The sequence below is a fragment of the Stigmatopora nigra genome, chromosome 4, assembly GCF_051989575.1.
Source record: "Stigmatopora nigra isolate UIUO_SnigA chromosome 4, RoL_Snig_1.1, whole genome shotgun sequence".
Classification (NCBI taxonomy): Eukaryota; Metazoa; Chordata; class Actinopteri; order Syngnathiformes; family Syngnathidae; genus Stigmatopora; species Stigmatopora nigra.
Window position 1 is genome coordinate 3,730,280 of NC_135511.1, and position 23,263 is coordinate 3,753,542.

General features: G+C 39.3%; 3 protein-coding genes across 7 annotated transcripts in view; 1 reads left to right on the top strand and 2 right to left on the bottom strand.

The window, feature by feature from the left end:
- The window catches only part of dmrt1 (doublesex and mab-3 related transcription factor 1), a 31,332-nt gene extending 17,830 nt beyond the window's left edge, over positions 1–13,502 (bottom strand). For both annotated transcript variants that reach the window (XM_077714449.1, XM_077714447.1), the window contains exons 1-6: positions 13,336–13,502; positions 11,031–11,280; positions 9,155–9,311; positions 6,151–6,219; positions 5,588–5,736; positions 2,913–2,981 (exon numbers count right to left, since the gene is read on the bottom strand). In XM_077714449.1, the coding sequence (XP_077570575.1) occupies positions 2,913–2,981; positions 5,588–5,736; positions 6,151–6,219; positions 9,155–9,311; positions 11,031–11,261 (675 nt within the window). In that variant the 5' untranslated portion in view covers positions 11,262–11,280; positions 13,336–13,502. The remainder of the gene's footprint in view (positions 1–2,912; positions 2,982–5,587; positions 5,737–6,150; positions 6,220–9,154; positions 9,312–11,030; positions 11,281–13,335) is intronic.
- LOC144195069 (cilia- and flagella-associated protein 157-like) lies at positions 12,227–18,812 on the top strand. Of its 3 annotated transcripts, XM_077714445.1 has the most exons (10): positions 12,227–12,355; positions 13,048–13,174; positions 13,239–13,510; positions 15,314–15,467; positions 16,546–16,813; positions 16,881–16,939; positions 17,328–17,436; positions 17,982–18,055; positions 18,136–18,195; positions 18,360–18,811. In XM_077714445.1, the coding sequence occupies exons 2-10, from the start codon at positions 13,146–13,148 to the stop codon at positions 18,487–18,489; spliced, it is 1,155 nt and encodes a 384-aa protein (XP_077570571.1). In that variant the 5' UTR covers positions 12,227–12,355; positions 13,048–13,145; the 3' UTR covers positions 18,490–18,811. The 3 variants fall into 3 exon arrangements, with proteins under 3 accessions (XP_077570571.1, XP_077570570.1, XP_077570569.1); XM_077714444.1 differs by lacking the exon at positions 12,227–12,355 and having other exon boundaries at positions 12,980–13,174; positions 16,893–16,939; positions 18,360–18,812; XM_077714443.1 differs by lacking the exon at positions 12,227–12,355 and having other exon boundaries at positions 12,980–13,174.
- Positions 18,813–18,849: 37 nt separating this feature from the next.
- kank1a (KN motif and ankyrin repeat domains 1a) overlaps positions 18,850–23,263 on the bottom strand; it is a 36,311-nt gene continuing 31,897 nt past the window's right edge. For both annotated transcript variants that reach the window (XM_077714441.1, XM_077714442.1), the window contains exons 7-12: positions 22,287–22,374; positions 21,106–21,325; positions 20,898–21,040; positions 19,532–19,732; positions 19,358–19,456; positions 18,850–19,284 (exon numbers count right to left, since the gene is read on the bottom strand). In XM_077714441.1, the coding sequence (XP_077570567.1) occupies positions 19,222–19,284; positions 19,358–19,456; positions 19,532–19,732; positions 20,898–21,040; positions 21,106–21,325; positions 22,287–22,374 (814 nt within the window). In that variant the 3' untranslated portion in view covers positions 18,850–19,221. The remainder of the gene's footprint in view (positions 19,285–19,357; positions 19,457–19,531; positions 19,733–20,897; positions 21,041–21,105; positions 21,326–22,286; positions 22,375–23,263) is intronic.

A 23,263-nucleotide genomic window follows, 5' to 3' on the forward strand; every position in this document is an offset into this window, starting at 1 on the left:
GGATGGAGCGATATGATGGAAGATTTTGTAAACTAAGATGGCATCTGCCTATTTAACAGTATTGTTTCAGTTCAGGCGTTTGTGTTTTTTTAATATCCGACAGTGGTGGTTTTTCGTTTTCAGTTTTTTTTCCATATATAAGGCACACTGGATTATAAGGCACACTGTCCATTTTGGAGAAAATTTAAGACTTTTAAGTGCGCCTTATAGTCGTGAAAATACGCTAGGTTGTTAATGTGTTGATAGGTTCATTAATAATTACCCTTCTTCGTAATTATCAATAACTGCAGGCAGACATCTTATTCAATTAAACAGCTTATTTTAAAGCAACTCTGGTTATATTTGTTGCCATCAGTGGCAGTCAAGAAGTTAACTACAAAACAATTCAACTCATGAACACAAACTCGTTCCAAACATGGAACTGTTGTCGGCACAAACTTTTATGGAGCATCTACTAAATTGACGTGCATATTATCTCAGCTAATGGCTACCAAAATACAGAATTCTGATAAAACGCATTATACATTTTCATTCATTCATTTCCCATACCGCTTATCCTCAAAAAAAGGGCGCGGGGGATGCTGGAGCCTATTTTAGCCAACTTCAGGCACCACACTGAATTGGTGGCCAGCTAAATGGAGGTAAGTAGGCATATTTCACTCCCCAAAAATACATTGAATAAAAAAAAATGTGTGTTAGTTCCAGTATAGTTTGCTAGACTTTACATACTGTAATTCACCCACATATTGTTTGCTACAGGTACTTGGAATTTTTAGGCCTCTCAAATTATTTTTCTTACGCCAAAATATGATAGATTTGTACTTATCTAGCCCAAAATGGATTGAATGTTTATCGCCATCAATAGTTGCCAATTTTAGTTCATAAAATAAAATTAAAAAACACGTTGTTTAAACAGTAGAAAAATTGTTGTTGCAAATCCCTTATTTTGAGTGTTCCAAGTGGTAATATAAAAAAATGCTGTATGGTCAATAAAAAAAGCAAGTGTCGGATCTATATCCATATACATTCAATAACTTCGGTTCAGAGGAAGCACACAGAGTCGGTCGTGATGAGAATTTACCAGACTTCAGCTGAAGGAGGGGGCCAAAGTAGCCAGCGCTGGGAGATGTATCCATCCCCCAGCCTGACCAATTCGAATCCCTACCTACCCCCAACAGTTAAGCTAGTTTTATTAACAAAGGGTCATATGACCTAGGTATAAACTTTAGGCGGGATGAGGTGCACAAAGAAATGGGCGTGTCTTGGTATATGACGCGCCCTTAACTCATAGGTGTCATGATGGAAATTTCCACTAGGCTCTGCAAAATTCTATCCTAGTGACTATACTGAATAAAAGTATAAAGAATACATTCTATACTTCACAGCAAGCAAGCCCAGGGAGAACATGTGAACTCCACACAGGTGGCCGTGACCTGGATTTGAACCCAGGACCCCAGAGCTATGAGGCCGACCACGACCCTAAATGAGGATCAAGCGGTTCAGATAACGAATGAATGAATGTATAATCAAGATGAACATAGTAATGAGTCCAGTGTAGCCAAGGTAACAGAGTACCGCCCCCACACCCCACATAGGGATAGGCATAATGTAAAACATAGGAGATTACGTTTTTAATTTGAATCTTAACTCACAATAATACAGATAAATATGTAGGGGTGAGTTGAGCAGTTAACATGCGATGAACTTTTTTTTTTTTTAAGTTTGGGGTTGTTGTTTATTTATTTATTCATCAGTATACAGGCTGTGTTAAAGGTTATTTGTTTTTTGTTTTTTTTAATAGTATGTTATGTTAGTGTCCCCGACCACCGGCCGGAGGCCACCTAGTGCCGGTCTGTCAGAGTAATAAATATTAACGTTTTCAATCTTGTCCACCTACGTGAAATGAGAAAAGTTGTTCGAATAATAATAAATAATTGCTATTAGTCTTGGACTTTTTTTTTGGCCCCTCGTGGAGATCGTTTGTGCAGCGACCCCACCCCCACACAATTGTGTTTTAAGTTGTTGCCCTTCCCAACAAGCCAGTCCGCGACAAAATAGGAGTTTTATCGGTTCACTGTGAGAAAAAGGTTGGGGACCGTTTTGTTATGCCATTGAAACCATTCATTTGTGACATTTTTTTCAGAAAATCAAAAACACACATATTTACGTCAAAAATGCACAAAGACCTGTGTTAGATTTTGGCTACAGTTTATTTAATTCTATTTTACACACCCAAAAGCACATAGGTGCAAATAACATGGGTTTGGGAAGAAATTATTTTTCATTGCTATTTTAAAAATACATATTTGTTGATTAGTAATTGGCAGCCCGGAGGAGGGGTGGTAAGCACAATCCGATATTGGTGCCTTTTTAATTTTTGTTTGGTAAGCGCTAACCTGCAGGACTTAGGAGGGTTAGGGTTAGGGTTAGGGTTAGGGTTAGGGTTAGGATAAGTATAATTATGGGAGTCATTGATACCCTGATATAAATTGTTATATTAACTCAGCATATATATTAATAATAATATTCCCAGCATATATATTAATATAAATATTCTCATCATATATATTAATAATAATATTCTCAGCATATATATTAGTAATAATATTCCCAGCATATATATTAATATAAATATTCTCATCATATATATTAATAATAATATTCTCAGCATATATATTAATAATAATATTCTCAGCATATATATTAATAATAATATTCTCAGCATATATATTAATAATAATATTCTCAGCATATACATTAATAATAATATTCAATATTCAATTAACAATAATATTCAGCATATATATTAATAATAATATTCTCAACATATATATTAATAATAATATTCAATATTCAATTAACAATAATATTCAGCATATATATTAATAATAATATTCATATTGCAATCCTACCTGCCCACTCTCCACCTGTGTTGGGCTCATGGCTGGTACTTGGTGCTGTTGCATCTCGCTTCTGAGGGGCTACAAGACAAAGTTTCCCCAGTTATGTTGTTGTCGCATCTCACACAGGGCAAGTTTCAATTTATTTAACATCTTGCCTTTCCGTCTTCCATCGTCATTCTCTGCGTTAAAAAATGTATATTATTATTTGTCCTAGTGTTCTTTCTGCTTTATAATTTATTATGTGCATTTGGAATGTGTAAAATGGTTCAAATAATTTAAAAAAGAAAAAAGATATGGACTCACATTTTGCATCTGACATATTTACTGCCAGAGTGTGGTATTTTGCTCATGTATATATTTTATAGGGCCTTTTGACCATTTACTAATCCAAGCAATTATGTATAATGAACATGAACAGCAAAATTGAATATTAATGACAATGCAAGTTGATAAATGCGCAGGATTTGGGCTCGAGTTGCGCTTTTGGCAACAGGAAGCATACTTTGATGAAGTAGTACATCTTCGGTCGTTCCTACAAGCCACTCGAGGGATGGTCGTCCATATCGGGGAATACTAATAAATAATGCACCGGTGGGCAATATGTACTGATCTGGGTTAAAAGCTCTGGTCACTCAACCCAAGATGGCCATCAGCTACCCATGCTGCAGCAATCAAAGTAATGTTAATGCATTGACTTTTGTTTGAGCCTTGTCCCAACTGACAGGAGATTAACAAAAAATCACAGTTCATGAAATGGGATGAGTATCACTAGTAAGCGCCTAATCCATTTGAAGCTGTTGGGTGGCAGTATATGAACATTCATTTGCCACCAGCCTTCCAATTTTAAATGGATTGGATGGTTGTTTGTTAGGGTTAGTTGGGTTTTGGTTGGTTTGTTTGCTTTTCGCCTATTGTGTCCCTCATGGTTTCCCTTCTATCATGTTTTGTAATCAACCCGTGTCTGTCTATTTAAACCCTGTGTGTTTTTCAGTCTTTGTGGGATTGTATACCTTGTTTGTTTCACGCCAATTTTCAATGCCTGCCAATTTCCAAGTTCCTCGTTCCCCCATGTCTTTCCACGTCAGGTTTAATTTTGTTATTCATTTCTAATTCCTTGTTATTTTCTTGACTGTCTTGCTGCATCAGTGTTTAAACTTTTGTTAGAGTACTCCACGTCGCATTTGGGTCCTACTCTACTTTCCACGTTCAACGCCACCCTAAATATAACACTGTTAATGTCAATAGCATCCAATGAGTTAAAGTGATGACTGACCAAGACTTAGTTGCAATCAATTGGAATTTACATAACTATGAGAGAAATTTAGTATTAGATTTTTTTTAAAGTTTCACTTTTCTTTAAAACGTTATATCGTTTCAGTATTGGCATGGGACAGTATCATACAGCCGATGCCATATTTCGGAGCACAAAAAATGTATCGGTGTAACACAAGGGTTAATGAAGTACTAGTATTAGTTTTGGGAAGAAAAAGGTTTACTTTTGGACCCTTTTAAAGGACTGTTGAAAAAATGAAAAACAAAAATATACTGTACACAAGTGTAGTGTGACTGAGGAACCTTTGCTTTGACGTAAAGATAATAGAGCAAGCGTCTGAATTTGAATAAGCCAGAGATGACATCTCGGCTCAAAATACCATCAATCACCAAATGGGATGGGTAAATTATGCTAAGATGAGCTAACTGATTAGCATTAACGCGCCAGCTTTCCCCCTCTACGCACCCAAGCGGAGCCGTTGCTTCCCGCGCCAACAGACAATATCATTAACCTTTGCAATTGGGGCAGCACCGTGGAGTGCGTGGTGACCCTGATGCTCCGTGTTGCAACACAGGATAGTGCTGGGCGGGGCCCCCCGCCATTTATCATGAAAAACTAAAACACTTCATTTCGCATGGCTGGGGAGTTATGGAGCTCATTTGCGACCATCTTAAAGCTCATTATGGTCGACACAGCAGAGATACGTTGTGGCTAAAGAGGCAGCAAGCAAAATAAAGCCTGTGGGTAGTTTGCATCTTCTTGGATTTTCTCCGGGTACTCTGGTTTTCTCCCACATTCCAAAAACATGCATGTTGGGCTGATGGGACACTTTAAATTGCCCCTAAGTTTGAGTGTGGGCATGAATGGTTGTCCGTCTCCTCGTCATCGCTGAGCGACCAATTCAGGGGGTCCCCTGACTCTGGCCCAAAGTCAGCTGGGATAGCCTCCAGCACTCCCCGCGACCCTAGTGACGTTAGGGCGTTTCAGAAAATGAATGAAATAATGTCTGTATGGCTTTTTCAATCACTCAAGAAGGAACTAATGGCTTATTATCATACTTGCAGGGTGACATTATTAAATGATTTTTTAAAATAATTTTCTCGCATTTTTGGTTTTTCTCGCATTTCTCATACAAAATTGGGACACTTCGTTCAATTCTAAAGGCTTAAGTTAGTAGTTGTGTAAGGATCATTAGAGAATTTACATATAAAGTAAAGCTCTACTTATGAAATTTTCAATTTACAAAAAAAGTTTTGGAACCAATTGATTTCGTAAGTAGAGGTACGACTGTATCTACAGGTAGATTACATTATTGACATCATGACACAGATGCTATTCTTTAGCGCACTTATGGCTTTTTGCATTGTTTGTTAGGCTCAACTACAGCTGAATTTCTGAAGGCAGGGGTTACCTGATATTGCTGGAAGTTGAAGAGGTTGTTGTAGTTTGTCAGGTAGCAAGTCTGATCGAAGTTGTTGTAGAAGGTTTCCAAGTCCGGCTCCGACTGGAACTTATTGAAACGCATGCTTCTGCCAAGCAAGTTTGAGTCCTTCCCTGCGCCTAAAGTGAACGCAACAGACACCTGGACATTTGACACACGGAGTAATCGACAACCACCGGAAAATCCGATCTGGAATTTAACTCTGACCACGTCATTGATGTTGATAGGCGTCCAATCATCCCTCTACAGTTAATTTAAATTACTTTGTCTACTGCTGTCAAGGGCAACCATTCATTAAGTGCATCTGAATTACTTATTGTTATTCAAATTATAAAAATAAAATGATAAAAACTCATTTACAAAAGTTTTTCAGGTAGATTTTTCAAAAGTAATCCAAAATAAAAACACAAAAAATGGTAAAATTGCAATATTTATTGAACAATGAGACATAATTGGTCGATTCAAATCATGGGACTTGTATTGATATCCTTATATAAATTGTAATATTCACTCAGCGAACATTGCAATCCTACCTGCCCACTCTCCACCTGTGTTGGGCTCATCGCTGGTGCTTGGTGCTGCTGCATCTTGCTTCTGAGGGGCTGCAAGAAAAAGTTTCCCCAGTTATGTTGTTGTCGCATCTAAAACAGTGCAAGTTTCATACCTTTAAACATCTTGCCTTTCCAATTTCCATTGTCATTCTCTGCGTTAAAAATGTATAATAACATTAGACCGCTTGGCTCAAATGTCAGACTGTCCCATGAGGATTTGTCCCAGTCTTCTTTCTGCTTTATAATTTATTATGTGCATTTGGAATGTGTAAAATGATTCAAATAATTAAAAAAAGAAAAAATGGTATGGACTGACATTTTGCGTTTGACGTAGTTGCCGCCAGTGTGTGGTATTTTGCACATGTTTATATTTTATCGTGCTTTTTGACCACTTGCTAATACAAGCAATATGTATAACGAACAAAAACAGCTTAAAAAAAACAGCTGCGCACAATTTGGGCTCTAGTTGCGCTTTTAGCAACAGGAAGCATACTTTGATGAAATAGCTCAACTTTGGTCCTTCCCACAAGCCACTCATCAGTGGTTAAAGTTTTGTTAAAGCAATCCACGTCCTCATCCCTTTATTTATTCCTTTCATTTGGGTCCTTCTCTACGTTCTATGCCCTGGAAGTAAAACTGTCAATAGCAGCCAATGAGTTAAAGCGGTGGCTGACCAAGACTCAAAAAACTGATAGAAATTTAGTATTAAAAATGTTTTACTTAACTTGAAAATCGTGATCTCATTTCAGTTTTGGCACGGGTAAGTATCATACACCCCGGGGTAAGATTTGGAGCACAAAAAAATATATTAATAAAATAATAAATAGTCATGAGCTAAAGTTTTTTAAATAGATGTTTTTAAAGTAATCCCAATTTAACACAAAATGGTAAAAATACAATATTTATTGAACAATGAGATGGTAGAGGTTTGTAAACAATTGTAATCAAAATAATAAATCAATCCACAATACATGTAAAAAATATTTAAAACTATAAATAAATTATACGCAGGACACTGATTTAACTCATTGGCAGTATACGTACCATCTATTTTGTCTAAATAAACTTTATATAAATTGGACATATATCCTAATTAAAGGCAGACACAATGAGTTACATAAAAAAATGTTTGGTCTATTTCTGTTTATCATCCTTTTATTCATTTATTATTCATCTTTCAAGGATGGCAAGGGGTGCTGGAACCTATGCCAGACAATTACAGGCAACAGGCAGGTGACACCTTGAATTGGTTGCCAGCCAATTGCAGGGTACAATGAAAAGGACAACCACTCACGCTCACAATCACACTCCGAGGAAATCAAACCCAGGCTCCCCTCAGCAAAGTCGGGCACAAGAACCACGACCCCATTAAGTGGTGTAATCCTTTTAAGGTTAATTTTTTTTCTTAACTTTTTTATCAATGTACAAAGCTTCATAATTAGGTACTAATGGTTAGTGATAAAAATACACCATCAAAAATAAAAGCCGATTTTTCTCAGCCAAAATGTGAATAAAAAATAAATGTAAATAAATAAATGAGCATAAAAATTGGGACTTATTAGTATTCCTATTGAGGGTACTTTTTTTTAAATAACCACCTATTTCTTTTATAATTTGATCGTGCTCATGATAAAGTTCTTCGTTTCACTCCAAGTCAACAGCACCACCTATCGGCCGCGTGAGCACGTGTTTCTGCCATCTTTTTCTCCATCTTTTTCTGCTTTTTGTTCTCTAATCCAATGTCACTCATCTCTCCAGTCATGGCAGAGTCGCCGCGTTCTTGCCTCCTACGGCAGCGGCCTTGACTCGCCGTGTCGCACGCTCTCCAAAAAAATGCTCTCTCAGATATTAGCAAGAACAATGTATCGGCCTGTGCGCCTCCCCAAGCGATTATACGATTTCCCGCACGCTGGAGTAACTTTTTTAGAAACTGAAATGCATTATGTTGTGTGTAGCTATTCTCTCCAAGGACAGTGTGTTCCCAAAAGTAGTCAAAAATAACAATGTACGTTGATAAGTAATTTTTCCTGTGAGAATGACCACCAATAAAAGGCACCAAAAGATGAACATTTGCAGCCGGTCGTGTCAGTTTTCAATGAATTGAATGTCTATTGTTGATAATGGCAGGTCAGAATTAATTTATTGGAGTGCTTTATTGTTCATTTTAGCATATTTATAGGCCATTTCCTGTTGATTTTGAAACAATTTAAGAAAGATTTTTTTGGTAAATACAATAACCACCAATGGCAATACATAATAGTGAATGGAAACATGTATGTATTAGGCGGCCCGGTGGGCGAGTGTTTAGCGGGTTGACTTCACAGTGCTGAGATTGAGGGTAGGGTTCAATGCCAGATTTTGACTTTTTTTGTGTGGAGTATGTGTGCGTCTGTGCGTTAATTGTTATTTGTCTCCCTGTGCGCTGCGATTGGCTGGCCACCATTTCAAAGTGTGCCACATCTGTTGCTCCTAGTTGGTTGGGATAGGCTCCAGCACCCCAAGAACCCTAAGCGCTATGGAAAATGAATGAATGAAGGTCATAGAATGAGGCCATCGTAACTCAAGGACTTTCTGTATTTTTTCCAATTGTGGGAATTGTGTGAAATGGAGGGCAAAATATTTTTTATATTGGAAATGAATAGGCTGAATTGGTTTCTTGGGGCAGTTGTAAAGATTAGGGGTGATATCACATGAATTTTAGCAATGTTTGAAAGTTGGAAAATTGTCAATTGATCCAAGCACGTGGGCTATTTGGTGTGAAATCTGACACATCTTCACTTTGTACGCTGACAAACCATTATATCAACTGTATGTTAGCTGTATTAACTCTAAAAACCTCAGTGTTTTTATTATTTTACCACATATAACAATGACATTCTTGAAGCAGATCATCAAGTTTCTTGTTGTTAAAATGGCTTTAAAGTTATTTGATATATTAAACAAATTGGCTGCCTTGATGGCAGTAGACATGTAAATGATGCCTAACCTGCACCCGTTATCAGGGAAGATGAGGAGGTGCACTCGCCAGCGTAGAGGTCATGGATGTTGTCTGCCGTGTTAGCTGTAGAGACGGCGCTGGAAGCGTTGATCAGTGTTTGGAGGTTAAATTCCTCATCCTGAGCTTGCGCTCGTCTCAAGGAAACCTCAAGGAACACACACACAAAAAAGAAACATCAATTGTTAACACAAACTCAGAAATTGACGGCCATAGACGTCCAAAAATGTGGAGTTCAATCGTCCTTCTGCCATATATTGATGTGAGTTCATCATCCAAAAACATGCATGGTAGGCTGATTGGACACTCTAAATTTCCCCTTAGTGGCAATTCAGTGTCCAATCATCCTACCATGGAGGTTTTTGGAATGGGGGAGGAAACCGGAGTACCTAGAGGAAACCTACAAAGGCCCGGGAGAACATGGAAACTTCACACAGGTAGACCAACCTGGATTTGAACCCAGGACCCCATAGCCGTGAGGTTGACACGCTAACCACTCATCCGCCGGGCCGTACAGAATGAATTCTAGTCATTAAAAAAAAGAAGAAAAAAAAGCTAAGTACATTCATTATTATTTTATCAGTGCTATTTTCCGTTATTAAATGTTGTAGAGTGCTTAGCATGCTGGCTTCACAGTTCTGAGGTTGATGGTGTAATTCCAGGTTCAGACCTCCATGTGTGGAGTTTACATGTTCTACCCGTGCCTGCATGGGTTTTCTCCAAGTACTCCGGTTTCCTTCCACATCCCAAAAAACATACGTTAAGCTGATTGAACACTCAAATTCTAGTTGTGAGTGCGATGTAAAATGGTTGCCCATGTCCTTGTGCGATTGGCTGCCCACTAATTCCAGAGGTCCCCCGCCTGATGCCCATACTTAGTTGAGATAGGCTCCAGCACCCCCGCGACCCAAGCGATTCGTAAAATGAATGAATTAAATAAATGTTGCATATCATCTCTTAATTAATAAATATAACATATTTTTTGGTTCTATTAATTTATAAAGTGTAAACATATTCAAACTTAAAAATATTCAAACTTAAAAATATTCAAACTTAAAAATATTCAAACTTAAAAATATTCAAACTTAAAAATATTCAAACTTAAAAATATTCAAACTTAAAAATATTCAAACTTAAAAATATTCAAACTTAAAAATATTCAAACTTAAAAATATTCAAACTTAAAAATATTCAAACTTAAAAATATTCAAACTTAAAAATATTCAAACTTAAAAATATTCAAACTAAAAAAATATTCAAACTTAAAATTATTCAAACTTAAAAATATTCAAACTTAAAAATATTCAAACTTAAAAATATTCAAACTTAAAAATATTCAAACTTAAAAATATTCAAACTTAAAAATATTCAAACTCAAAAATATTCAAACTTAAAAATATTCAAACTCAAAAATATTCAAACTTAAAAATATTCAAACTTAAAAATATTCAAACTTAAAAATATTCAAACTTAAAAATATTCAAACTTAAAAATATTCAAACTTAAAATTATTCAAACTTAAAATTATTCAAACTTAAAAATATTCAAACTTAAAAATATTCAAACTTAAAAATATTCAAACTTAAAAATATTCAAACTTAAAAATATTCAAACTCAAAAATATTCAAACTCAAAAATATTCAAACTTAAAAATATTCAAACTTAAAAATATTCAAACTTAAAAATATTCAAACTTAAAAATATTCAAACTTCAAAATATTCAAACTTAAAAATATTCAAACTTAAAAAAATACAAACTGAATATTAATTAGGAAGTTTATAAGGATCCGGAATATGTACAATTCTTTGGTCAACAAAGTCTATCGCCATCAATACCACTGAACATGATGGTGTGTGTTGGAATTACCTGAGCCGCCATGATCTTCTGCCTCTCAGCAATGAGCTTACACTTTTCACAGTAGCAGTCTTTCCATCTGCAAAATCGTTTGTGTCCTTTGAGGGGCATTATAACGCCATGGTTGCGGCAACGAGAGCACTTGGGCAATCTGGGCCCTCGCTGAGACTGCCTGCAGCCGGGTAAGTTTGCCGGTTTGCTCATGGCCGGACGAGCTCGGAAATGAAAGGTCATCCTCATCATCACGGTGATAATGCCAGTCCTGTAGGGCGGAGCGGACATGTGAGCCGTCCTCCTCCCGCATGCGGACACTTGTAATTCTCCACAAATGTGGGAGTTGTTGGTTCCGAGTGGGAGTAAGATACTCTTGCGTGACGAATTTATCAACAGAAGTGCTATTGACTTGATGAATTTGCACTTAGGAGCATAAGAGGTTAAAAGATTTTTTTTCACCCTAAAAGTGGTGAAATTACTCAAAACATAGGCACCCATTCATATAGATTTTGACTTTTAAATTCAGAGAATGGCTCTCAAGGAATAACATTAGAAAATATGAATATGTTTATGGCTCTTTTCGTTAAAAAGGTTCCCGACCCCTGTTTTAGACCATGGGTGGTCAATACCTAGATTGCGATCCACCAGGAGAAAGCCAGGGTACTACCGGTAGATCGCACAACAATTGTCAGGCCCAGGGTCAGACAGGTGGGTGGTTGCTCCTGTGACCCAATCACAGATCCAGCAGTTTATGGGTTAAACAATGGCAGGTGCAGCTCATCAGACATCAAGAACTATTTCAATCAAAATCAATCAAAAGCCTTAATTGTCATTATACCCAGCTGCGTATAACGGAATTGGTGGTGCCAGTCCACAAAGTGTGTTCCCAGTAAAAATATAAATAAGAAATTTAAGAATGTAAAAAAAAAAGTCAGGGGGTCCAAGTCCAGTTCTCGAGAGCCCCATTTCTAGTTTGTTTTCCCATGTCACCCTCCACCAACACACCTGAATCAAATAATCGGGATCGATGTAAAGCTTATGGATAGCTTGCTGATGATTTGATCATTTGATTCAGGTGTGGTAACGGAGGGAAGAATGGAAAACAGACTGGATAGGGCTCTCAAGCACCAGACTTGGCCACCACTGATTTAAGCCAACCAGAGCTTTATCATGTTGCTGGATCGTCTTAATCAGTTAATTTTTAAGTACATTCTCGCGGTTCCGCCTTGCTTTGTCTTAATTGATCTTCAACCTCTTGTTTTTGTCCTAGAATGGCGACCACTGCCTTGTACCTTTGCTTCAGATCCCTCTACAGACCTTTTGGCTATCAACCTCCACGCTAGGTAAGACGACTACTCTACGCTGGCACTACACAACAGAAACTCATAATAATCAGAAATCTCCACGTCTTGCTTGAATGTGTTTGCCTGCTTTGGGGCCCTAACAACAATCAGATTTGTCAGTCTGTTGGTTACCTTCGCAAGGCTATTATGAATTGGGCATAATATTTAAAGTAAGCTAGTGCATGAATCCGGGGTTGATTTTCACCCTCGTTCCCTCTCTCTCCCATACATGTTGATAAATCTCGCAACGGAATGTATTGAGTTACATCGACAGACATAATTGCTGAACTTTTTCAGGAGCCAGGAAAAAAAGGGACATCGCAGGAGGCTGACTGCCTGAAAAGTAGATTTTGGAGCAAAAAGTTTGAACACAACTTGTGTACATCATACAAATACTTGTATAAGGCAGTATTTCCCCACCTTTTTTGAGCTGTGCCACACTTATTACATTTAAAAAAAACCCAAGGAACGAAAAAAAAAACTAAATAATAATAATAGAGATAATAAATAAAAGAATGTACGTGATTATCAGAAACATTTGTCTTCATCCCCTAAAAAACAAAATTAACAATGATTTATTTTCTAACCAGCAATTCAGTGCAGACTTTGTCCGAGCGTCTCTGAACGCATCGTTGCCTAGCAACCGCGCACTCTGACTTTACGCTTTTGTTTTCTCACCATGCCTAAAAAAGAGAAGAAACAAGAAGAAAAGAAGAAAAAGCAGAGCCATGTCGTTCACGTCCAACAAGAAGATCCTGGAAATAAAGTTAAGAATATTTATCTGCAACAAATGAGGTTTTTGGACGAGGATCTCGAGAGGTGAGTCTAAAACTTGTACCGACGACGACGACAAAGGCAGATTGGTAATGATTGACGAGTCCAGACAGAAGCTGAGTTGCCAGCGCCTGGAGAAGGAAAAAACGCGACTGGAGCGTCGATGCGTCTCCCTGGAGACGGAGAGGAAGGACGCGGTGGAGTACCTGAAAACGGAGCTCCTGGACAAGGAGGACGAGTTGGAGCGGCTGACGGAGCGGCTGGACCAAAGTCTACAGGAAGCTCAGGGGGACCGAGAAGTTCTCCAGCAGCGGATGGAAAAGGAGATCCGAGAACTTCGGGAACATGTCCAGCGCCTGGAGGGGGACAACACCGGACTAAGTAAGATTTAAAACATGCTGGGTGTCATTGACAGTGATAGCGGTCCAATCCATTTGGACTGGGATATATGCCAATCATGGAAAACGCATTGGCGTCAATGACACGAGTTAATCCTTCATAGTACAAGTTACTAGCTTTGCTACACCTAACTTTAATATGGGTATTTTTTTATATATACATATATAATTGCATTTTTTTTTTGCTAGCAAAGACTTTCATTCATACATTAGCCATACCAGTCATCCTTACGGGCGGCCTGGCGGACAAGTGGTTAGTGTGTCGGCCTCACAATGGAGGACCTGGGTTCAAATTAGGTCTTTCTACCATCTGTGTGGAGTTTGCATGTTCACCCCGGGCCGCGTGGGTTTTCTTCGGGTACTCTGGTTTCCTCCCACATTCCAAAGACATGCATGGTAGACTGATTGGACACTTTAAATTGCCCCTAGGTATGGGTGTGAGCGTAAATTGTTGTTTGTCTCCTTGTGCCCTGCGATTGGCTGGCTATCGGTTTAAGCTGTCCCCCCGGCTCTGGCCCGAAGTCAGCTGGGATAGAATTCAGCACCGCCCACGACACTAGTGAGGATAAAGCGGCTCAGAAAATGAGATGAGTTATCCTCGGGGGCTGCGGGGGTGCAATGTCTTTGGACAGTAGACAAAAACATCCGGGATTGGTTGCCAGCCAATCACAGGGCAGAATGGGATAAACAACTCTTCATAGGCACCTCCATGCCTCTGAGCAATTTAGATAAGGGATGAGCAAACTATTAGACAAAGGGCCAAAGTGGGTGCGGGTTTTCATTCCAACCCATCAAGAGGACACATTTTCCCCAATCTGTGGTGCAATTGGTGGATTACAGTCAGGTATTTCTTCTTTCCACAGAAACCTAAATCTAAATCTCTTAGTCTGTGTTTTGGAACAAAGACTAGGACCCGATTTGCCCACCCCTGATATGGAGAGATACACCAGACTAGTATAATAGAGGGAAGAAACCCAAACAGGCCTGGGTAAACATGCAAACTCTCAGGAGGAAGGTCAGAACCTGCCAGGGATTGAACCCTTGATCTCCGAACCGTGAGACAGATATTATAACCACTCGTTCACCTTGCTGCGCTAATAATTTTATAAACCATTAAAATGTTTGTGACTAAGTTTACTCTGAAATGCAATCTCTAGAGAAATTGCATGGGGTTGCTTTGCTTAACAACATTTTGCAGGTCGCTTCCTGTTCATTTTGGGTGAATTACAAGTGATGTCCTGTTGATTTTTTTTTTATATCCAGGAAAAGCGCATTTATTGGTGACTACTTTTTTTTAAGCTTTAGAGATCTGCACAAGTATTTTTGTCACTTGTTGACTGTTGTGATAGGAAAATATTTTTTACCGCATTTACTCGCACATAGGTCGCACCCTTAAAATTACCTTCAAATCGTTGAATTTTACAATTTCTCGCTTATAAGCCGCCCCCTGATTCAAAATTTTCACTTCCATATTGCTGGTTTTAATAGGGAGTACAAATGAGTTACTTTGACGGAGAAATCTGTAGATGAATCTTCACACGTGGTATTTCTGAGATACTGCATTAATTAAAAGCACACAATTAGGGTCAATATTATAACAAAAACCCTTGTTTTCCTACTGCAAAACAGAAAATAACCAACAAATAGTAAATGTTACTTTGCTGACATCTAGTAGTGAAAAAGACATAGCAAATTTGTCAGTTCAGTCATATTTTTTTGTTAATATATATGGTTTATATGAGAGAAAATACAGTACAATCTAGTGTTTTGATTGATCTTCTCCTAGCTGTTAGGCTGATGGCGGTAGAGTGCTTTGAGAAGCAGAAGGAGCAGCTGATGTCTGACATGGCGGCCGCACAAAAGAAGTTGAACGATCAAGAAGAGGAGCACAAAGATGCTCTTTGTGCCGTCAATAAGAAGGCTCATCTGGAAAAGTGCAGGTAAAAAAAACTTAGTGGTTAGCGCGGCAACCTCACAGTGGGAGACCTGGGTTAAAATCCAGATCGGTCCTCCTGTGTGGAGCTTGCATGTTATCCCTGGCCATGTGTGGATTTTCTTCGGGTACTCTGGTTTCCTTCCACATTCCAAAAACATGCGGAGTACGCAGATTGGCACTCTAAATTGCACCTAGGTATGAGTTTGTGCGTGAATGGTTGTTTGTCGCCTTGTGCCCTGCGATTGGCGGGCCACCAAACCAGGGTGCCCCCCCACCTCTGGCCCAAAAGACAGCTGGGATAGATAGGCTCTAGCACCCCCCAAGACTTTAGTGAGGATAAAGTGATTCAGAAAATGGGATGAGGATTACAGCAGTGTTTCCCAACCACTGGTGTGGGGTGATAATGTTCTGCATATGGTGTAATACTCAGATAAAAAAGTAACATTACCAGATTAAAATGAAACTATTTTGTAATAGTACAAGATAGTAATCATAGTATCACAAGTTTAAAAAAGCTTTTTTTGCTTATTTTTAATGCAACATGAGGGTTTTGGTTTAACAGCATCAATCATTTTGACGACATTAAAATACCACTTTATGGGGTAATATTGAGAGATTAAAATCCAGATCCAAATTTAATTGGAAAGGAAAAAATTGCATACATGTCAACTTTTCACATTTTTTTACGTTTTTAATCATCTACAGAATCTTGAGTTTAATGTTTTTTTTTCCCTTTTTGCAGTTCTTTTCAGTGGGAATAAAAAAAAACCAAGTGTTTATTCCAATTGAATGCAATGACACATCTACCATGTCTAAACATCCAAACAACCCAGTTTGATAAACTACAGTTCCTTTGGAAAACATTTCAGAATATCATTCTATTAAACATATTGTATAAACTTAAGAGACAAAAAACATCCAAAATATAGAAGTATTTTGTTGATAGATATCAGAAAAAAACATTGTATATTGTAAATAAGCAACTTAAAAGGTATATGGAAATAAAATGCGTAAATGCAATCAATTACTGACTTTCCATTTACCCAGGTTTTATTTCAGAAAAAAAATCCTTGTGTGGGCAGGCTAGAGAAGGCGCTTGAAACAGCGGCGGCGGATGCGGCATTGGCAATAGATCGTTTGGTGGAGGAAAAGTTGCCTGAGGCCAGTAGGCGGGTGGCGCTAGAGAACCGTGAAGTGACGGCGCGCTACGCCCACCTTTGCGAGAGGGCTCACCAGCTGGCCCGGGAAAACCAGACTCTCAGGCAGCAGAGGGGCCACGCGGATGTCGAAGTGACCATCCTGGAAGAAACCGTAGCCAAAATGGCCAGACGCAGCTGTGTCCGCAAGAAGGTCGGAAATTTTCATTTCCATGTTTGCAATGATTGAAAGGTAGGTATTGATAACCTTTCGCCACTAGGTGGTGCAGCAGCTGGAGGCCGACCTGGAAGAAAGGCACACTGAGCTGGAGGCCCTCAGGTTCAGATTGCAGGGTCATCTTCATTGTATACAGATAGTTCTCAATTACAGTTTGAAAGGGAGTCCAATTTTGGTGATGATATACAATGATTGTAGATAATGATTAAGTCAAAATAGGTCTTTAATTATGACAAAAAATAAATAAAACACGGGGGGGGGGGGGGGGGGGGGGGTTATCGAATCGGAGCAGTTTAAGCTTTAAGAAACATTTGAAGTAGAGTACAACTTGACAATTTAAGTTTTGACTTATAACATTCAAGTTGGTGCAGCTCATTTTATCAACTTGAGTGATAAATACTAAAAATAAGTGGGTATTAAAAAGTCAAAATTTTAAGCTAGAACAATATTGGAGTTATTTTTATTTTTTGCTGTTCCATTCCCCATGTAGAAAAAGCCACACCTGCGAATTGGGTCATTTGGAGGCGGAGCTACATAAGGCACAGAAGAAGATTGGCCAACTGGAGGAGGTGGTCAACAGCCTTAAACCGTCACTTTTGGTAACGTTTCAACAGGGTGACAAATTGATTTCTACTTTCAAAAGCCAAAGTATAAGATGATAACAATTATAATATACATATATCATATTTCTCCCAAAGCTTTGCATTAATTTTAAAAGACCATGTATGGATTAATTTCTACAAAAAAGTTAAGTCACCTCACTTGATGAATTTTGAACGCAAATACAGGCAGCCATGTGGGTAGTTCTACGGCCTCAGAGTTGAGATCGAGCTTTCGATCCCAGGTCCGGACTTTCCCGTGTGGAGTTTGCAAGTTTTCCATGTATGGGTTTTGTGCGGGTACTCCGGTTTTCTCCCAGATCCACAAAACATGCTTGGTAGGCTGGTTGAACAGTTAATTGAACCTATGCAAGAATGCAAGTGTAATTCTGGGTGTTCTCCACCTGGTGTCCATAGTTAGCTGGGATAGGCTCCAGCATCCCCCGCCGATCCTCGTGAGGACAAACAGGATACAGAAAATGAATGTATTACACTGGTTCGCTGTCATCTGACGGGTGCATACTTTGTTCACTTACCTGATGCAGGATGAAGATGTGCTCCAGTGGAAGCAGCAAGCTCAGAAGCACCTCGCTAGCAGCCCTTGCATCATCATAAATCGGTGAGAGCTGCTGCTTCATTTCTCTAAAATTTGTCAAAATTCCCTTTGATACACCTTGTTTGTCATTTTGCTGCATTTAGGACAGGAAAAAGGGGTCGTGCCCAACCCGCTCGGGTCGACAAAAATGTTCCATCGCGCAGGTTTGTGACCTCACAAATTGAGTTTTACAGTGAAGAAAGGTAAACATTTTAAACTTCACTCTTTTTAACGCAATGGAAAGCAAACAAGAAGACAACTAGCATTATCAGTGTCAAGTCATCTAACACAAACTCATCTCTCATTTTCTGAACCGCTTTATCCTCAGAGTCACGGGAGGTGCTGGAGCCCATCCCAGCTGTCTGCAAGCCAGAGGCAGAGGACATCCTGAATCGGTGGCCAGCCAATCACAGGGCACAAGGAGACAGACAACAATGCACATTCACACCCACATCTAGGGGCAATTAAGTGTGTCCAATCAGCGTACCATGCATGTTTTTGGAATGTGGGAGGAAACCCACGCAAGCCCTGGGAGGACATGCAAACTCCACATGATGTCTATGACCTGGAGTTGAACCCAGGACCCAGTTGGTTTCAAAGGTGAAAGCCACACTGAACTGTGTGCAAGAGTCAACAGAAAAAAATGATTTTATTTACTGTTGTGTGGCAAATATCAGAAATCAAATTGTATTTCGACATCCAACTCTAACACTAACAACTTCTTTCGTAACTTGCTTTTAATCCATGTTAACCCACTGGCTGCCACGCCTCTAATTAACCGAACGTTTGTCGTCATCGGTGGCAATAAAACAAGCAGATTTACACTTAGACGTTTATTGATTAATGTGAACGTGATTATCATCACACAAAAAAGGCGTCAATCTCATTGACAACAAAAACATACGACAACACTCGACTAATCTTTCGTATATACAAAAAAAACTGGATGCGTTTTAAAAACTATACTTTGATAAATACTTTTACAACTTCATATGATTTTTATCATTGGAAAAATACTGCAGTTTATTTAAAATAGATTAAAAATTGATAGAAAAGTGACCTGAAGATCAACACTATGTACACTTGACTGATGAAAGCGAGGGAGAAATGTTCACCCAAAAATGGAGGCACCAGTTGGTTAAACTGAGAAATCAGGAAGTCAACAAAAATATGAGTCCTCTGTCTGCTGATTAATCGAAGGCACCCCTGCGAGTGGGGCTCGGCGACTTCTTGCGGACCATCCGAGGGGTTCCCTGAAAGTCGCGTCAAAGTCGTCACGGTGGCGTTTGGCTACATCGAAAGAGGTAAACGACGGGGGCTACGTACCGGCGACGGCGCTTTGGCGAAGTTGACGTGCGCGTAAAGCAGGACGGCAATGTCCTTGTGTCCAGCGTCCAGAGCGATGGAAAGAGCGTTGCTGCCGTCCTGTGGGTGAAAAAGCCAGATGGATCAGTACGGGAAATTAGTCTCGTGCGGGAAATGACGGTTGGCCTGACTGACCCCGTCGCTGAGGGTGGCATCGGCGCCGGGCTGGGCCAAGAGGAGCTTGACGATGTGGGCGTGACCGTGTTCGCTGGCGCACATTAGAGCCGTGGAACCCTCGTCGTCCTGGACGTTGACATCGGCGCCATGCGCTAGCAGAGCCTGCACCATGTCCATGCGACCGTGGCTAACGCCTAGCATCAAACCCGTCTGGCCCGCCTGCACAAATGCTTAAGATTAGCACTAGTGTTGCAGTGATGTCCATATTACGGAAGCATATTGCATTTACTTTTTTTTAATTCAGGAAGAAAAAAAATGCAAATAACCAAAATTTCGAAAAACAGTTGTGGAGTATAAAATGTATTCTTTATTTATTTTCTGTGTAGTTACTAGGATAGAATTTTGCAGAGCCTAGTGGAAATTTCCATCATGACACCTATGAGTTAGGGGCGCGTCATATACCAAGACACCCATTTCTTTGTTCACCTCTTCCCGCCTAAAGTTTGTACCTAGGTCATATGACCCCTTGTTAATAAAACTAGCTCAACTGTTGGGGGTAGGTAGGGATTCGAATTGGTCAGGCTGGGGGATGGACACATCTCCCAGCGCTGGCTACTTTGACCCCCTCCTTCAGCTGAAGTCTGGTAAATTCTCATCACGACCGAGTCTGCGTGCTTCCTCTGAACCGAAGTTATTGAAAGTATATGGATATAGATCCGACAACAGTTAAAAAGAAATTCAATAATTAATTAGTTTGAAAAACGGCCTGTTTTTTACATTTACAAGGTGACCCAAAAAGATGCGTACCCATCAGTTTCGAAAACGTTTCCATTGATACGCATCTTTTTGGGTCACCCTGTATTTTCATAGTGAATGTAATATGCTTCCGTACAGTACTGATCAGAAAGGACTAAAAAATAACATGCCGATGAACATTTACTTTTAGAGATCCATTTAGGATCATAGATTGCCCAAAATAGCCATTTGTCATTGTTAAAATAAAGAAAAAGAAAAGAAAAAGAGGGGTGGGCGTTAAGAACGTTGGCCTTGAGGCGGCCATGTTGGTATGGGTCAGTTAAAGGTATTTTAGCGCTTCTGCCGTGAGAATTGAAGTGTATCACTAGGAGACGTTCACAATCCAGTTGAAGCAGGAAGATGCAAGGGAGTGAACGTTCATTCACAGCCATAACTCACGCTTCAAATGGATTGAATACCTAGTGCCAACCAAACAGGGACTTAAGCAGTGTCTGTCCAAGAAATAAGAGCAATAATAAGTAATGAATGAAAGAAGATAGAATATGCACCAGTACAGTATTGGGCGATACCAAACATCTATCAAGAACCAAATATATATGTTTTTCTGTCAACTTGTCAGCATACCAACCTGACTAGCCCGTGCATTGACATCGCCCTTTCCGAAGAGCTCCTCTACGATGCCCATGTCGACAGGCGTCTCAACGGCGGCCAGCGCCGCCAGCATGATGGGCGTGTAGCCCGCCTTGTTCTGCTGGTCGACATTGCACGCATCTGCAACGGAGGGCGTTGTTGTCAATCGAGACTTCTCCATGTGTACCCCCCCAAGTGGAACTCACCGGCGTCCAATAGCTCCTTGACCACAGGAAAGTTGGAGTGCGACACGCTGTAGTGCAGTGCCGTGTTACCGTTGCCGTCGGCCGCATTAACCACGTGGTGCAGGACGGCTGGAGAGACGGCGCGGAAGGCCGCCAGGTAATCGGAAACCGTCGACGCCGATGCAGATTTCTGGCTGGAGGCGCGGAACCACTCGTGCTGCACCGTATTGACACTCGCCCTCTGTGGGAACGAAATTCCAGAAGAAATTTACATACCTGTCAACCTCAGCCAGTTGCTCCCCTTATTAATGATTGCAATTCCCCGTATTGAGTGATAATAAACCGTACAAACACAACGCGGCCCATATTTACTCACATACAGTGCATTGTGAAGTATATAATTTCCCCCAAAGTGGACCGGGTGTGATCAGTCCTTTCAAAAGTGTTTTTATTTCAAATAACAAATTGCAAGGGACGCGGAATGAGAATTGAGTGCCTCTTAACAATGCTTTAATCCAGTGGTCTCAAACGGGTTCCACATAGGGCCGCAGTGGGTCCTGGTTTTTGTTTCAACCGATCCAGTGCCGACATTTTAACCAATCAGGTGTCTTTAAAACAAGTAGCACCTGACTCTAATTAACTGATTGCACTTGCAAAAGGTATCCTTGCCGAGTTGGAATGAAAACCTGCACCCACTGCGGCCCTTTGAGGACCGGTTTGAGACCACTGCTTTAATCCATCCAGCATATTGACCTTGAAGTAACTCCCATTCTTTCTAGTGTCAACCCGATCCCTGAGTTCTTCGTTTCTCACTATGTGGCTCCTCCATGCATGCGATATTTACTCTATATCTACGCTTGCGCATGTCATCCTTTATCGATATTGCCGTACGCACCGCTAAAAAAATACATACGATTGAGTATAATTTTTGCTGGTATACCGTGACAATAGTAATGATCGATGAGAGTAGCGACGTTGGCTACCAGCCTACGAGACCATCTGTATTTTAGCCAAAACGGTCTTGTTGAGATTGGTTTTCATAAATATTGGTGATTTTTTTTTAAAAACAGATTTCCCCGTACAAAAGTCGGTGTACGGCGTACATGATTTGAAATGGTAAAAAAAATGTACAAGTTGACAGGTATGAATTTAACCCATGAAGCGGTATGGCATTTCATCCATGTCCACTGGTCTACACTCACCAGGTCTTTAGCGCTGATGTCTTCAGGCTGGGTGAGGTGAACTTTGAGGACATTGCACGCCGCCAGCATCTTCTCACTGAACTCGTACCTTCACACACAAGAAAATATTGGCAACCACCATTTACTGGATGTCTATTTAAACTTTAAATAGACCTTTCTACAATAGACATTTCTAATGGATTTTCTTACAGTAAATGTGTCCAAAATACTATGACAATCGTTATCTCATATTATTGTGGAATCCTTTAAATTTTAAAGGATTCCACAATAATATGAGATAACCATTGTCATAGTATTTTGGACACATTTACTGTAAGAAAATCCATTAGAAATGTGTACTTTGACTTGACAAAGTGATTCATCATGGTTAAAATGTTAATATTTAATAAATTAAACAGTTAAATAATAATCAAGTTTTAAAAAATCCAAATAAAAAAACTAACTAATTAATGTCGTTGCCTGGCCTTTGTGAAATTTAAAAAGGTATTCATTGAGTGAAGAAAATGGATTATCTTGATTATTAAATCAATGTAAACTTTAAAATATGAATTAAAAACTAAAAATAATTTGTATAAAATTGGAAAAAAAATGATCATGACTACATTAATGTTTAATAAATCACGTTTTGAAAAAATCCAAATAAACAAAGTTTAACTAATTAATGTCATTGTCTGGCCTATGTGAAATTTAAAAAGGTATTGAGTGAAGTGAAAAAAATGGATCATTTTGATAAAGATATATAACGATGTATACTTTATAAATCTGAATTAAAAACAAAAGTAAAATAAAAATATTTGTATAAAAATGGAAACATTTTGGTTTGGGGCTTTGATTAACTTAAGTTTTACTATTTTTAAACTGGCAAGACTGGCTGGTAATGTTTATCTTTCCGTGCAAAATTATTGACAACGTTACATCCCCAATTTATCTGGAGTGACAGGTTGCACTAAACCAGGGGTCGGGAACCTTTCTGATGA

Bases quoted from the DNA above. Each gene is read 5' to 3' on its own strand.
- LOC144195069 (XM_077714443.1), top strand. From the start codon at position 13,035: ATGCCTAAAAAAGAGAAGAAACAAGAAGAAAAGAAGAAAAAGCAGAGC. The intron at 13,511-15,313 runs GTAAGATTTAAA...ATCTTCTCCTAG, and splicing joins GGGGGACAACACCGGACTAA to CTGTTAGGCTGATGGCGGTA. The intron at 18,056-18,135 runs GTGAGAGCTGCT...TGCTGCATTTAG, and splicing joins CCTTGCATCATCATAAATCG to GACAGGAAAAAGGGGTCGTG.